Source organism: Excalfactoria chinensis, chromosome 2 (assembly GCF_039878825.1).
Source record: "Excalfactoria chinensis isolate bCotChi1 chromosome 2, bCotChi1.hap2, whole genome shotgun sequence".
Lineage (NCBI taxonomy): Eukaryota > Metazoa > Chordata > Aves > Galliformes > Phasianidae > Excalfactoria > Excalfactoria chinensis.
In genome coordinates this window covers 8,925,328-8,942,997 of record NC_092826.1, presented here as the reverse complement: position 1 = coordinate 8,942,997, position 17,670 = coordinate 8,925,328, and the positions used below count along the sequence as shown (strand labels likewise).

General features: G+C 36.8%; 1 protein-coding gene across 1 annotated transcript in view; it reads right to left on the bottom strand.

Annotated features, from left to right (window-relative positions):
• Positions 1–425: 425 nt before the first annotated feature.
• CYRIB (CYFIP related Rac1 interactor B) overlaps positions 426–17,670 on the bottom strand; it is a 71,200-nt gene continuing 53,955 nt past the window's right edge. Inside the window, 9 exon segments of the mRNA XM_072329400.1 lie at positions 426–1,343; positions 3,201–3,271; positions 4,059–4,185; positions 5,735–5,814; positions 6,217–6,333; positions 6,423–6,500; positions 7,120–7,256; positions 7,861–7,966; positions 9,638–9,759. Of these exon segments, the coding sequence (XP_072185501.1) occupies positions 1,280–1,343; positions 3,201–3,271; positions 4,059–4,185; positions 5,735–5,814; positions 6,217–6,333; positions 6,423–6,500; positions 7,120–7,256; positions 7,861–7,966; positions 9,638–9,759 (902 nt within the window). The 3' untranslated portion in view covers positions 426–1,279.

Here is a 17,670-nt window from a genome sequence, read left to right as displayed (position 1 = left end):
CTTCACCCAGGCTCAATGCTTACTACTCTGGAAAAACACTAGATTAGCACCTCAACAACATTATTTAGCATGTTAAGAAGACTCAGATTTTACACACTGTTCAAATATCTACAGGTCTGTAAAAGTTTACCCCAGTATACATCAAGAGAGAAACTAATCTCCCCACCACAGGTATGGAAAGAGCCAGACTGGTAGCCTGATCTGGAATGTCATTCTGATGCCTATGCAAGCCAACATGGGTAGTCAAAATGCAGTTTCTTCAGCAATGAACACCAGGACCTACAAGGATTGGAAAGTATTTTTCCCCTCTCAAAACCTGGTGACAAGGAATCAACAGAGAAGAAAGTAAGAGCTCTGAGATGTGCTAGGTTTAAGGTCAGTGCACCAGACTCTAGTGGTTACTGGTAATGAAACAGCAGAGTTTTCACTATATAAAATTTATAAATTTATTTTCTGTAAAAATCCAAAGAGCACGAAGACATCTCACTCAAAATACTGGTAAATCAAACCACACTTAGAAAAATGAAAGCTGATTTTATTATCTTATCCACAGCCAATCATTTGACATGAACATGCATACGTAATTTTGCTACGCACACACCACAGTTTAACGTTAGTTATTAAAGGTTAAACATACAACATACATCCTTACAAAAATGAGTCAAAATGCAAACGTAACTTTTAAACAAAACAGTTTTTACTCATTTAAAAAAACCTTTGTGTTGGGTACCATTTTGTACAAACACAGTTAATTTAAACAAATCTGCTTTTAGTTTCCTCATGGTTGCACATGAAAATAAGCTGCAATAGAAAATGAAGTCATCGAGGGATTTTTAAATAGCAGAAGTAGGCAGTCTCGCCATGCAGAAGAAGCAATATTAAATATTAGTTTTTCCAAAAAAAAAAGAAAAAAAAAAAAGAAAAAAAAAAAACAAAAAACACAAGTTTAAAAATATTTAGTTCAAGTCACAAATCTTTCCCCAGTACAGAGAAATCCAAATACAACGCATAATTAGCTGCCACTTAGGATGGCTATTCTGAAATGTAGAAACGTTCCAGAACTGTAATTTTTGATTTGGCACAGAAAAGAAGTCTGAGCTTACTTAAGAACAAGAAAGTGATTAAAAAAAAAAAAAAAGGTAAACAGGAAGAGAGGAAAAAAAATACAAAGCAAGAATGAATGAGATAGTAGTTGCAATCACTAGAAAAAAAAAATCTGTGCATCTCAGTCATTGCAGAATACTGTCTGTCTACAGCAGGTGCGAGTTCCAGGTAACTGTTATTGCAACATGGATTTAATTTGCTTGGAGGTAGTCTCATCATTCAAATGCTTTGTTGTGTACCTAAGCACAGAAATAAAAATCAAGTTTAGAAAAAGCACAAACTATTTTGTTTTGGTACAGACAGGTTGAGGCATAATTGAACAAACTGAGTTTATGCTACGGAAAACTCTACAGCCACTGACCAACACCCCTTCCTGTTACCAAGAACACAAATTAAGACTTTCTGTTTCTTTTACTATCAGATCTAGACCCCAGCAGCCTTGCACCAAGAGGAAATAAAAAAGCCTCAGGTGGATGCTGGCTCATTCTCATATGTCACTTTACAGTAAGGTCACATGCATTGGTGAGAGCCAATTGTAAGCACTGCGACTGACTCAGTTCACGGGCAACATCTCCAAACAAAACATTGGTCCAGAAATCTTTCTTCCAAACTTCCAATAACTAAAACACTTAAAGATCCCTTAAAGGCAATGGCTTAATTCCCTGTTTATTTAATTAGCCGTGCTAATTACATCTTTAGAAGGTGTATATACAAGTGTTTTCCCTTTTGTTTCCCTCAACATTCTCAAGGACATATATATGTATATACATTTAATTGCCACAAAAAACTTTGTCTGATCCTATTTTAAAGTACTGTGTACACTCCGTGTCGCAATCTGTGCACAGTTCATTTCCCTGATCATATTAGAAAACCTTATTCTGTAATTCAAATACACAGTGGGTTAAAATTAGCACTTTGTGATCCACAACTGCATTGATATTTTACACATTCACCAGCAGTACACACAACAGCTTGGTTTTCATAATTGTTATCAGTATAGATTTCAGGACATTTTGGGAATATAGAATTTCCACAAGAGCCCTATGCTTTTCTAAAATCTAGAGAAGTTTTTGCACTTGGTACTCTGCCCATATGAAAAAGCTGAACTTAGAAGAATTTAATTCCAAATAGCTGAGATCTTTCCGAAATCTATACTACTTGCTTTTAAGACACAAGATTTCTCTCTTAGAAAACTTCCAACCAAAATCCTCCAAAATCAAAGACTCAGATTGATTTAATTTCTCAAGACGTCACCTTGAACCCCATTCCACCATGCAGGCACACAGCAGCTCAGCATGGCTTCCAAACAATTCCAAGTGTGATTCAAAGAAATATCAGTATCTTACCGCAGTGAACCGTCACATATATGAAAAACCTGGACTGTTAAAATATCTATTTATGTATGAAATGTGTTAGTATGGCCAAATGAGCAACATCAACCAAAGCTTCCACATTTCAAATGCACAAATAGTCAAACCTAATTATAGTTAATTTATACTAATGAATATGGTACTTTTTCACGTAAGCACAAAAGAGAGGCCTTCGCCTATCTATTATGTTCCATTTTTCTTGCAAATCCTTTGATGCTTGATACCAACATGAAGAGCACGCAGAGATAAGTGTATGATCCAATTAGAAGTTTTTAGGCTTCTCTAGAAACTGTTCCTCTATCTACCTTATGTCTGAAGCTATCTGAGAAGCATGAAGATTGTGTTAAATTACTCTCAGACTCTGCTACTAATACATAAAATCATTAACATAACCACACAGCTAAGGATTTGGCCAATACAAACTAATTAGTTAACAATTTTGCCTTCAGATACAATTGCTACTCTGCCACATACAGCTTTACACCCGCCCTCATCCTGCATGCAGCTGATGTATGTAAAAAGCTATCTTAGAACAAGTTTACAAGCTAATCTTTACAACAACAGCTTCTTCATGTGTCCATGTCTCCAAACACAAAGGGAAAGAAGCCTGCAACAACCACATTCACCTGTTACCTCGAGCACTAAACACTCTGCTGCTGAAAGGAAGATCCTGGCCAACTTCTGAAAATTTACAAGGATTTCAAATAAAAGAAAAAAAAAGTTTACCTGAGAGCATTTAGAAGGCCTTCTACACTGTTAGGAGGCTGGTCTTTAAGAACTTTGATGCATCCTTTCATCTAGGAGTCAGAAAAGAAAAAGATGATTTTTCCATACAAATACCTTGCAAGCTTATGAAAGAGTCATATATTATTTGCCAGTGTGAGGAAATTGCTTTAAAATTGCAGGAGTGTACTTTCTTGATATTGGAAAGGAATTAAGCTTTCAGAATTATGTTTTCTTAGAATAACTCAGATCATTCAGAATCTGCTTATCTTTACACAACACAGCACTGATGTGGAACTCTGATATATCAATATTAAGACTAAGTAACTGGATGCAAAATCTTTGCCTACAATAGATTTATGGAGAACAATTCAATTTGGCTAGTGAAATAATGACAAAATGACAATTGGATAATACTCCATGTCAAATAGACACTACACAGCATATAATAACAGCATGCATTTCACAGACTGCTACCAAACAAACCAAGTTAGACCTGACGACTAGCAAAGAATGGTGCATTTTACAGGAGTAAAGAACAAGCTAGATACCACCATTATTTTCAGTAGTTTTGATTTGTACCTTTCAACACAAATGACTATTTGCAAGTATTTCAGATTACCACATGAACTACGTCCCATTTTTAATGGCCTGACAATAATCACTACGTATCTGAAGGCCTGTTTTATATTTCCTCCTGCTTATACACGTGTTTTGTCGCCAGTTAACACTATTCTTTCACTATCAAACCAAAGGGCACATCTGCTACTAAAACCTGCACTAATAAAATCCACACAGAAGAAAAACAACCTACAAAACAGTTTAAATGTTCAAAAGATCACTCAGTAACAAAAAACTTACATCAATTTTAGAAGTTTTGGCAAAAGCGCCCACCGGATGCACGTGGTCATAGAGTATGATGACACCCACCATTACCCTCAGACAGAATGATACTGTTTCCTCATTTGTAAACCTGCTTCTATATTCACTGCAAGTGAAAAACACAGAAAATTATTCATCAAACAAGATAAAGGTAATCCCTAGTGATGCCCAAGATAAGTTTAAAGAGAAAAACTCTGCACTCTGCTTTGCTCTGATGCATCCACATCTTGGGTACTCAGTGCAGTTTAGAGTCCAACCATAATAAGGACTAAAACTATGAGAGAGTCTGAAAGAGGGCTGCAAAGATGGGGAATGGTTTACAGAGCAAAACACATGAGGAGTGGCAGAAGTCTTTTTGTTTGTTCAGCCCAGAGGAGAGAGATAAGAGGCTCTGGTGCCCTACAGCTTTCCCACAAGCAACAGGACCTGAAGAAAAGGCCTGGAACTGCACTAGGGTTGTTGCCAGGAAGAGGTTCTTCACCAGAGGGTGGTCAGGAATGTAAGAGGCTGCTCAGGGCAGTGGTCGCACCCCCAGGAAGGAGTTGAAGAAGAGTTTGGACAACACTCTCAGACATAAGGTCGGAAATTTTGGGTGGTCCTGTGTGGAATCAGAGGCTGGGCTCAATGATCCTTGTGAGTTCCTTCCAGAGCAGGATATTCCATGAAATCCTGTCATAAATGCTTAGAGGATGAACAGTTCTGAGTGTTTTCCTTTTTCCTTTCAGCAATCTGACCACAAAAGCAAAACCACTGTATAGAAAGTGATAGTCGGTAGTTACAGGTTCTCAAATCTAAATCAGCACCCTGTTGCTATGTTTCAGACTTTCCCCCTACCATGAAAAAAACAAAACACACCAATTTTGCTTTCAGCATGCCTTATCCTTTCTCCCCTCTACTCCCCAAAATACAAGCAACCCAAAATTCTGACATGGGGAGAGGAGGAAAATGAAAGACCAATAGTAAACCACTTTCTTGATTCAGATGACTATTCCAAAACAGAGTAATGGTATAAACATTGGGAGATATTAATGTATTTCAAAACATATATACTGAAGTATTTGATCTAAACTTCTTTTAATTTGACATCATGCCTCTTATTTGAGTTTTATTACCAGGAAATGATTTACACCACAGAAGAAATACAAAGCTGATTTTGACTTTCTTTGTATACCCAGAGCCTCTGAAATTTAGAGTAGTCTATAGACTCTCCTTATGCTTAAATTCACCTCAAATTCCCCAGGCAAGGGCACTGTAACTTTGTTACAGCCTTCAGCCAAGCCAACTTACAAGGAGACACCATTAAGCACAGTTGCTGTAACTTCTCTTCTAGGAGGCCTTAGGCAATCATGCTCAAATGGTATATTTTCCTGAATTATATATGAGAAAACCATTTATAAGTACCACCAAGAGGTTGTCTAGCTTTCATAGCTGTTCTACTTTAAAATATTAATATGTTCAGAAAAGTAGACCACTTGATTTGCATGGCTAGCAAAATAAAACAAGTTTGGTGCTAATCTCAACATGAAACTAAGTCGGCAAAAAGAATACATCAGAATTCCTAGTTGCCCAAATAGTTTTCCTCTTTATGAATCACAAGTCGCATCTAAAGACATGGATATAATTAATACACAATATTAGTACTATTTAATACTCACGGAGTTTCCAGCATGACCCTACACACACTAGCCATGGTGCTTAAACAATCTGTAGTATTCTCTATAGGTAAATTTTTATTCTGCAAAAGAAGATAAACAGTTTTCAACTCAATTACTGTGAAGAATTCAAAACATAAATCAAGTCATCGGTCTTTTGGCATGGCAATACGGAGGAAATAAAGACTTCAGTACAACTAAGGTAAAGTCAGATTCTTTTGCACAGTTGTGTTTCATAATTTTGCTTTTGCTGTTCTGGGTTTTAAACATTACATTAAAAGCTGGCAACTTATAAAGTAAAATCTACAGGACTGTAGCCTACCGCATCCATTTTTATGAAATTTTATGAAGTTTCTGTATCAAGTACCAAAAAAAAAAAAAATAAAAAGCAGGCAGCATGCCTACCATCTGGGTACTAATAGAGGAAATCTTTCACTCTCAGTGTTCTAAAGTACCCTATCCAACCCATAAATGTGCATTCTTACCTCTGACACAAATTTTGTTGTAGCATCACTTAAGGTTTTCAACATTGGCGTTGCTTCAGCATAAAATAACGACATTCTGTTTGCCAGCTCGTTATTTACTTCATTTTCTCCTTCTGCCTATAAAGCAAAAGAATTTGGTTGTTCTTTCTATGAAAAACTAGGTAGCAGCACAAGGTTATATTTCACATCATCTAAATGTTACCTACTGGGACATTATTAATCCTCATACGGCTCAGAGTTCTTCTGTAGTAGCTGAAGTCATTCTGTATAGCAGGATTTGTCATCTATGTAGATATGGAAGCAAAAGAGTTAAGACAAACTTATCAAGAAAAATATAAAGACAAGATTTTGTGAAATTTAGTGCCAAGAAAAATATTTAAGTTCCTGAAATAAAAGACCTGCGGCACTGAGATACATAGAACAAATCAGCCTTATTAAATACTCCAATTTTTCAGAACAAGATCTAACAAGAGAAGGAGGAGGTTTTCTGATAGGAATTAGAAATTAATAGGTTGAAAAAAAAAACAAAACATTTTTGTATGTTTGATTACAAAGATCTGACGAATACATTGGTATCATGAGAGCTAAGTCCTTTCCACATCAGCAAGAAAGTACGTGCCCAACTATTAACAGTAACACTAGCATTATCCCAACAGATGTGCCAAATTCAGCTGAAGAAACATGATTAAAATAAACTAAAATGTAACAAGTGTCCAAAGCTAATACGATATTTCTTCCATATTACAGTTTAAGCTAACTGTAGGTAATGCAAACTAGCCATACATAGTACGCATGTGAATATTTTCCTAAATGCCCTACTCTAGAACAGAACACAACCCAAACAGCAAAAATAGAGTTCCTCTCTTTTTCTAACCAACTTATAAAATTACACCGTGTTCTTACCTTGAGCTCATCAAACCGCAGGGTAAAGTGAAGAATTTCTGCAAACTGCTTAGCAAGAGCCTGCTCTCGCTCCAGGTGTTGTGTTGGTGAATATGGAGTGCTTGTCAAGGCTCCCAACAGACCTCTCAATCCTGCCTCTTAAAAGAGAAGAGAATGTTTCACAATACACAACTGCGCCTGCTTCTTGTATCCAATACTCTACATGCTAGACTTAAAATATCATTCTGCCAAAACACATGGCAATTAATGGACTTCATGAATAGTTTCTGTGCCAATTTTATCATATTTACTTACAAAGTGCTATGGAAACTACGTCTAATCAGCACTAATGACAGCAATGAAATATTTTTCAAAAAGCTTTATTCCAGCTTTTTCAGCAACATGTGCAAGTTATCTTCAAGAAGATAAAACAAAATTCAAGACAGACACCTATCATCAGAAGTCATGTTTTATTTGTCTGCTTTTACGATAAACTCACACTCAAGATCTTAGTGCCCTCCCAAGCTACTACAGGGACAGGAGATGTCAAGTACACTCCTATCCTCTCTTCTTTCAGGTAACCACTGAAGTAAGTTAACTTTCACACAAAAAAAGTTGGTATACAAAAAAAGCGCATGGAAGAATCTTGCAAGAAGAGCATTTCTCTTGTAACAAATGGTTGACCTAGATGTGATCTATGCCTCTATTTCAAATGTACGATCCTAATGAAGACAAAAAGTAAGTTCATACCATTCAACTTACCTAGTCTTTGAGAAAATTCATAGAATTTCTTTAGTTTGCCTACTAATGGAACAACTGCGCCCCATGCCTTCTCTTGCAGTTTCTCATCATTGGGATGCTGTATTGCCTTATATTAGGAAATAAAAGAGGAAAAGAGTATGCTTAGATTAAGAATATGAGACTTCATTGTAAAAAAATAATCTATGCAGGGTGATTGTTAAAAGTAATCTAGCTTTCTAAACACTGAGTACCTTCTAGTAAAGAGACAAGCATGCACTATACCAAAGACTGTTTCAAAGAGCACTAAACATTTGTGTTGAAAATAAATATCGAGCATAAAAGAGAAAAGCAAAACAGAAAACATCTTGAGAAAGTATAAATAAATTGTTAAAAATAAAGTTATTTGGACTATGAAAATTTACATAACCAGATACAGTTAATTGAAATCAACGACTTCACTTGTAAGCAAAGCAGCTCCAGTCATCAAATTATCTAATATTATCTACCTCCAATTTCAGAAACTGAAGAAAACAAACCACAGTACATCAACTATGAAATTCAGGCTAAATATTACAGTAGGGACATTGTGATACAATCAGCAACATAAAGATATGGCAATATGGCAATTGCTGGAACTTTATGGCATATATGTGTAGACCTTGTCTTTACAGTAAATTTTCAAGACAAGTAATACTTTAAATTTAATTTCTTCAAGTTTTTTTTTCAGACAGAAACAGGACTTTTCTGCAACTGAAATCTATCAAGAAGATAGAAATAAAACTATCTTGTAACTCCCTTGCACCCTTCTTCAGTGAAGTCACTGACTCCAAAATCTGTTTCAGTTAATTCTGGGCTGCAAGTTTCAGCACACTTCTGTCTGGTCCCTAGAAAACTTCCTTCAGCCTTGCCCACCTCCTCTCAGCTGTACGTGTCTTTCTCCACAGCAGCTTCAAGCCTTGGTGCTGTGACACACATAACTGCTAGATCCTAGAGCTTCTCTTTTGAACATGCATCTTCCTTAAAGAAAGGAATAAGCCATCTCCCCTCCCCAGGGCTGTGTGTGACAATTATGATTCTTAAACCTAACTTACCACTTCAGAGACACTGAATAAAAACATGCAGTACTTATGAAAGCAGAACAGCTACAAATGTATTCAATTTATATGGAGTGTGCAGAGACCTTGTATCTAGTAGTGTTTCTCACAGCATGTTACAGTGAGAATTCTTTAAGAGCAAAGCAACCCTCACTCTTGCATCTGAACCAGAAGAGGAAAGTGAAAGAGCATTTATTATACTTTTTCCTGAAAGTAAAAGAAAAATGGAGTGACATGCTATACAGAAACCCTGTTTCCACTCCAAACACCTACTTTAGTAAACAAAAGCCACTTTGAAGGTATTGAGAAGCCTTTCACATGAGGGTTCTCACACATCAGACTTCTCCAATCAGCACTCAAAAAGATGTTGACACTATTTAACACTGTATTGCAGTGTTGCTATGAGCTTGTCAAATGACCACTAACTTGAGAAGAGCTAACGTAGAAATATAAAGAAAACCAATTGGAATAAAACCATAAAACCTCTGAGAAGTATGCTATTACACGTGTGTTAATATTACCAAAACAAGTGACATCTACTTTGCTGTTAAAAGGAACATTCCAAAGAAGATTTTTAAGACAGCAATTTTAATAGACAACATGCTCTGCCAAGACAGCTCCTGCAAGCAAAGTTAAATTCCAGTGGTACTGTTAGGATCAGTGAACAATCACAGGCTGTGCACAATCATAATGCTCTGGCTCACCTCTCGTATTTCATGGCCAGCTCCTCTATATGACTGCAAGTCTTCCAGTATTCCTTCTGCATCCTTTAATACTACATTCACCTGATTATAAATTTCCTTTTCAGATTCTGTAGGTTGGGCATCTAAACAGTAGAACATATTAAATATATATATATATTTTTAACAACATTATGGAATTCAAGAGGCACACCATCACCTAGGGGACATATTCTTCATACAACTCACTAACAATCCCTGGTTCTTGGAACTACTATTATGTATTAGGAACTCTAAAAGAGAGTAAATTGCATCTGTTTTAATAATATTTTACCTTCTTTTAGCACCCCAAAAAATCCCCCTGGAGTCTACTCTGACTTATTTACTATTAGATTCAGTAATGAAATCCTGGCAGGATGCATTTATGAGTACTGTGTAATGATAACAGACCCTCACCACAGGGTGCAGTGCAAACTCGGTGTACAGTAGTAGACTTAGCATACTCACTACATGTATACCAACAATGGAAGTGAACTACTGAAGGTTATCTAGGATTACTGCATACACTTATTTTTCTTCTCCTCTGCCTCCCCTGTTAGTTATTGATAGGGAAAAGAGCTTCTGCATCTTTTACTTCTAAATATAATTAAGTCACAACACATTCTTTATTGCACTAATTGCAAAGCCATAGTTGAGAAGATCTAGTGTAAACTTGTTCTCTTCCTCTTTTTTTTTTTTTAAGTTTTCCATTGAAGGATATACTTGGTCTTCCCAGCAGTATATTTGATTATCATTTCAGAACGCTCTATACACGTATGCGTTTAAAGAAACGTCATTCAATAGGAAGCATGTTTTGAGAAAACCAAGAGGCTTTAGCATTTAAACACGACCACTTAAGTGTAAATATCTCAAACTTGTTTTACTTGACAAATTTTTTTTCTTTTAAAATTCTGATGTAAACACTAAAGTTGGGCCCTCTTAGACTGATATAAGGTTAATTACCAAAGCTGTTAGAGCAGCTATTTACAAAAAAAAAAAAAATAAAAAAAATAAAAAATCATCCATTTATGTGGGCAAAATACGATATTAAATAAACATCAGGATATTGTAATTCAAGGGTTTCCAATAACAAAATCAAGGGATTTATTGTTACTACCCTTCTACAGGGACAAACAAAAACTATTTTATGGGCAATACAGCTTCATAATTATGTGCAGTTTAAAAAGCCCAGAAAAAATTTTTAATGACAGTGATTTTTCTATGATCCATATATACAACACTCGCTAATGGTGATGGAAGGCAAAGACATTTAAGTTAAAAAAAGAAAAAAATAAAAAATCCCAATATCAATGTTACACAATAGAAACTCATTAGAAAGTAGAGTTTGCATTAGAAGAAATTAAGATTCACATGCATTGCCTGTCTGGATTTTGTTTTAATTTTTGCATAGTATTTTATTATTTTAAGGTTCATCAGATAGAGAGAGTAGGCATTATTAGCAAACATGCCTATACGGATTTTGCAACAGTTTGACTGTGCAACTTTGAGAACCACCAAGAGTTATCATGGGTAAAATTAAGCAGGTCGCTCCTTTAAAAGAACTAAAAATGTATGTACAAGAGCACCACATTGATTAGGCATCGAGTAAAAGAGGCCAGTGCTTTGCAGATCATCACAAAGGTCACATTTGTAATTTTGAAAGCTGCTGAAGACTGCTGTAAGAAATGAAGACAAAAAAAAATGAAGGGATATAGCAGACAGGTAAGCACAAGTTGACTGGCAGCAGTTCATGCACAAACATGAAATGCCATAGTGAAATACAGACTAAAATGTGAAGCTCCGTAGCATTCCAGATTGTATTGTTAAATAATGCAATCAAGACTTGCCACTTGGATTGTCTCACACTGAGAACCCCTCTTGCCTATTTAATTTTTCATGATATTTCTTTTTCACCCTCTCTACTAAGGACAGTCATTTTTCAGCACTGGGGGGTGAGGGGCTGCACAGCAGAAGGGCTCACAATAACTCCTCCTTTCTTTGAAACCAGCAGACAAGCAGAACAGATGTGATACTGTGACCTTCCAAGTTTATAAATGACAATCATCCTTGGAATACAAATTATGAAGTCTTTGCTGAGTGGCTGGCTATGCACGGCAACTCCTTTTTCTCCACAGCTCTGCTTCACTTTGGATGCAAGGCAATTACTGTACTGCATATCTCCCTAGAACATTTCAGGAAACCTAAAACAATGACTTAATTTATGGAGGGTGTTCCTTTTATTGTTTACAAGTAGCAAACTTCTATATACACATTTTAAAATAAAGTAGGCACTGGATTATTTCTTCTGGCATGTATCTCATTTTGGTACACTTTCAACAGACAAAACTATAACTTGTTTTGTCCCAGCTAAGCTGTAATTCTTCACTGCCAAGACACGCAATGAAGAGCTTCATTTTTAGTTAGAGAACAGTGCAAATATAAAAATTAAACCCTATAGGACTGTGAAGTGAATGTAAAATAATTTAGGATGGAATAAGATGGGTTTAAAAAAAGCTTCAAGCTGTGGTGTAGGCTGGCTCAGAACATTTGGCCTATTGGCTTTGCAAGACACTGTATTGTGAAAAGTCAAAGACAAAGGGAGAGGCTCCTCTCTCCAGCACCCCTGGAAGCTCCAATAGATGGAGGGAGCATTTGCACACTCTTGTATGTACCTGAGGACTCAAGCTGTGGGGCCTTTATTTGAGTTGCTAACTATGAAGCCTGTTTTCCTCACTATGGAGGACATGGACCAGGAACAAAAGACATATTTCTAGAACTTGTCTTGATAACTGAGAACCAGCAGCTGGCAATGCCAGACATCCAAACAGCAACATGCAGGTGGTAACTTCAAGGGTTCCCCTTTCCTCTTACAGAGAACGTAAATTCATGTCACAACTGCATGACAATGCTTTACTTTTACCTGGCAAAACTCTCATTACAAGAACAAATAGAGAAAGCGCTGCACAGATTGCTGAGCAGTTTTGAGGTTTGACATCACTGGCAAGGCAGGTATCCCCTGGTTATTCATGGCAGCTTTCCTATCTTTGATATAATACTAAGTACAGACTGATGTTCCTTGTGCAAATGAGAGTAAATTTTACGTTTAATCAGAACATTACTGCACTAAATGCAACACACATTTAGAGTTCAGAAAGCTCACACAGCAACATGTTAAAGACAAGAGACTGGACTTAAGCAACATACAAACGCTGTCATGTGAACTAAATGCTATGAGAGTATGACAACGTGTTGCATGCTAGGAACAAACGTCTTGTGACTATTTAAAAACATCTTGGTTGGCCTACAGACTGAAGTAAGGATAGAAAAAAAGAGTTAACAAACAGTGTTTGCTGTGTGGTATAAAACTGGTATTTTTCTCAGGGAAGAACACATTATGTTATCTGAAACCAGATGGGACTCAACAACAGCCTGCTGGAGATGAGCAGTCTGGTTTGGAGGGAGGTGCCCCTGCAGGGGGACTGGAACTAGATGATCTTAAAGGTCCCTTCCAACCCAAATCATTCTATGGTTCTATGAAATGATGTATGTATCTCTACCATAACGGCTCTGGAGAAAGCTGTCTCTGTGGCTTCTCTGAAAACTAACCCAGATTTTTGGAGGTAATGCAGAATACTTTCAGTGCTAGCTTGAGATCACCACCTCCAAGCAAAAGTGCCCTGCAGCTTAGCTACTGTTCAAACCAGTAAGTTTGAAAAGAATTGCACTGTGACAGCAGTGACACCAATATAAGCTTCCCATGTTGGCTGCTGAAGTGGCACTGCAGAGATTTTAGTAGAATATTTAAAATAATTATGTGTTTCAAATAACTGAGTTGAATGACCACAGAGAACAGGAGCTTAACCTGCATTAATGCAGGGAAAAGCCAACAGCCCATTTCATCGTGGTTTTTTAGGTCTGTGTTCTGGTAGTCAGTTGCTGAAATGACTGCAAAGTAGCACCAAGCTAAATATCTGAAAGTCTTTGAAACCAATTTAAAACCTTCCACATTCAGCACCAGTATCACTGTAAAGCTTTTCAGAGATTAGATTCAGTTGCTATGATATTGTGCTAACTTAACTGGTCTGCTCATTCCAAGGACATACCTGGATTCAGAAACAAAAGATCTAGGCCTGTGTATTACTGGGTTAGGCAGGTAATACAGCATTGGGAAATTTGTTTTTAATACAGAGCTTACTTGCTCTTCCCCATAAAAACATAATCTTAAGTATCCCAAGATTAAGTGCCAAGTCTTGAAGAAAGATCTTGACTGTGTCAAAGTCAAGATTCTGTCAAGGCAAGCTATCTGAAACAGAGTAGAAAGAAGTATGGGCACATAGTACAGCAGCAAAAACACACATAGGACAGAGTTTTAAATGAATAAAGAACAGTCTTACAACTCAGCCACGGTGGAAGTCACTTAATATGACTGCGTGTGTAAACATTTCATGTCAGCAACCTGCTTACTCTCATGCCAAATCATGTTCATGCTCAAAACATGCACTTTAAAAAAAATAAGTGATGGATAAAAACTTTTTAAAAAAATTAGCAGCAATTATCACCACAAATGATTCTGGAATTATGCCTCTGGTATCCAGGTACCTTGAACTAATGGGTAGTCCTACTAAACAGTTCGTATTTACAGACTAAGCTGCAAATGTTCTCCTGTACCATTTCTCCCTGCTTCGCTATGTCACATCTATTAGGAGATTATATGAAGCCTGAAACATTCTTAAACAAGTTTTGTTTTCCAGTTCTTTTACACAGCTCTTGATTATCTTCCTTTTACGGCTAACTTGTATGGCTACTATCATCTGGTAAACTAAATGTTCAGAAAAGACAGGTGACACTACAGGATAAGGGTATAGAAACATTCCAACTTCAAATGATGTTAAAGTGTAACCATGTTTCTCCAAACACTCTTATATTAGAAATAATAAAACCAACTGTCATTGTTTCACCAAACAACTGAAAAAAAATATAGGGGAAAGAGAAGATAATGAATCTTTTATTACCCATATTGTAATACTGTGCTGTGGGATTTATTTTGTTGTTATAGTATTCTAATGTATTTCATTGCAAGTTAAAATGCACTTGAAAATTATTTTTTCTTATTATATGCTAGCTAATGCACAGCTGGGGTAAAGCACATCCCAAAATAAAGTGATTAAACATGCATAGCAGCAGCCAACACCACTTACCTGCCATTCTTAGGCCACATTATATCATGCAACAAAAACTAAAAGCAGAAATACCAGCAGTATGTGAACCTTCCACAACACTTGGCACTGATTAAAGGTATACCTTCTCTTATCTTCAAAAGCAATTTCACCTCTACAACACTTGCTGAGCCCCCTTTTGAAGAGGGATGAGGTTTCCTGTCAAATTTCAATGCCAAATCAAGTAAGGTTCACATACACACCTCTGCCACTGTGATGTTGGAGAGCTATGAAAAGCTGTTGTGAGCCAATCAGCATTCAGCAACTACAGTAATGCTAGAAGTGCACAAAGAAGGAATTAGATTTCATATTTTGTCCTTTTTTAAGTCCTTGTAATTTCAGTATATCTTCAAAGAATTTAAGTTCTTTTAAAAAGTATTTTCCAAGTTTTGGTTAAAAACCAAACAGAATTTTGGTTTTAAAATGGGAACTATACCAGATTCCAGCCATAAATCATAATTTGAAAGTATTCCTGGGAAGAAGATTTTACTTTTTAGAAACTTGGGTTATTTTAAAGCAGATTATTACTTTTGTCAGAAGTTCACTGAACTTTTCATAGCTCAGGCATGCAAAGCTGTTAGAAAGATGGCAAAGTGAAAACATACATTTAGTACATGACAAATGCAGTCTACTGCAGGCAAAGAGTAATAGATATATAAAATCATCTTCTCACTTTCAAAATCAAGGAAAAAATTTGGCCCCTGCTCAAGGTCTGTGCATGTCAAAACTTTAAGAAGGTTCCCCATGTTAAGGTACCTGCCAAGACAAGAATGAGAGAAAGAAAATTTTCCTTTATAAGAAGGAACAGCCCAAATATAGTTGATTGAAGTGGTGGGGAAGAAGACCAAGGAGTTCCATCAGGCATGGACCCGTCCTTCAGGCTCCCTCTTTGCCAGGGGGAGGAGAGCCCACCTCGGGGCCGTCCAGCTGGTGATCCCAGAGATGCAATGCAGCTTTCCTGTCAGAAGTGACGTACATCAACATCTTCACAGCCTCCCCTTTGAGAAAGGGGCACAACTCCAATTGGAGGTCTTGTGACTAATTATTCTGTCCCGGTACACCTTAGCACCAGTGTCCTGAGCAGGAGTACCATGCTGAGGTCTAACACAATATTTGCCAGCACTAACATGGTAGTAACATTACAGGATTTTATCTGATGGGACAACAGAGGAAAAGAGTTTTAATTTTGTCAGCTCTCATCATTGAGAGACGATTATAGAAAGCTAAATCAAGACGCAACATTTCATTGTGCAGAAAATGCCAACACAGATGTAATCCCCAGTTCTCTTACACAAGGTGGCCAGAACAGGTGAGAAGTTCAGGCAGTTCTACATTGGACTTTTAGATGTAAAAATATACATTAACTGCACCATGAATGAATTAACCACAATCAGAAATAATTTAGTGCTTGCTGGTATGTAAGATAGAATTACAGAGAACAACTGCTCAGTACAGATTACCATGGCATACTGACAGAATTTTTCATTGTATGATTACTTGATTTGCAGGCAGATGGATGGACATCACTGACCACAAAGACCCAAAATGACTAAGCACAAGAAAAGAAAATTTACACAGTAGCATGATGATGGCTTGGCTCCTACTGAGGAAAAAAAATAAAATACAACAAAAACACAAAAACAAAGGCAAAAAAAAAAAACAACAAACCACATGCAACCCTTTTTCAATTTGCAGATTTGCAACTGAGTCCCCTAGCCTTCATTGCAGCAGGTATAAGCAACCCTCTTCATACCATTTCAAATGCACCAGCTGTGAAGGGCTGAGAGACTTACTTTCAAAATCCAAGAAAAAATGTGCTGCATTGTGGTCTATGTCCCTGGTTAGCACCTTAATGAGATTACCCATGCCAGCAAACCTAAAAATAAAAATGGCAAAATAATTTAGTTCCAATAACCATTTCCTATTTTCAGTACACGCCCGGGTTAGCTGGAGCGGGACTTCCATCCAGGTTTGCACACTGCAGATCCACCACCATCCGGTGGGAAGTAGTAGATGTGCACTAAACAGTGCATTTCTTCTCTTCTTCTTGTTGATTATTGAAAATATGAAGAGTAATAGTTTTGACAAAAATGAAGTTGTGAATTGCCATCTCCTTCTTAGCTTAAGAATTATGCTACCTATGATGACCAAATGTTTTGCTGCAACCTACAGCTAATAAAGTCATTGATACTTAGGAGAACAGTGGCTTCCAAAAAGACTACTGCTGTCTTAAGCCTGATTTTGACTCTCTACCCCATCATTCAAAACAAAATTCAGGAAGACTGTCTGTAGTAATAATCTGTGGACAGTGAACAGTTCTTCCCATCCAATGAGGTAAGTTAAACACTTTGAAAAAGAGAGAATCCAGTTGCAAAAGTTGTTTTTATGTACGTTTGCTGTCACACTGTAGCTAAAAAGAAATGAGAAGTGGAAGGAATATTAAAGAGTCATACGATTAATCTCAGTCATAAGACACTTTCAAACAGGAGTCAGTTTCCAAAATGAATAAATACCTTCAGTAGAACAATGAAAATAACACTTCATGAAGAGGCAGCCCTTTCAATGACTCTCCGGTGCCTTACAGAAGCTAAAAACACTTAAAATAGGAACCTTGAAAAATCAGGAGTTTCTACAAGACAAACTCAAGGTATTACTGATTTAATATAAAGTCTTTTAAGAATAAGCCATTGGTCAACATTTGGACTCCAGCATAAGATCTAAAAGTCAAGCTTCCAATTAGTCTAATTATGTCAGTCGATCACTGTCTTCTCTTTGTCTTCTGCTTTGAAAGTGAGGGTTACT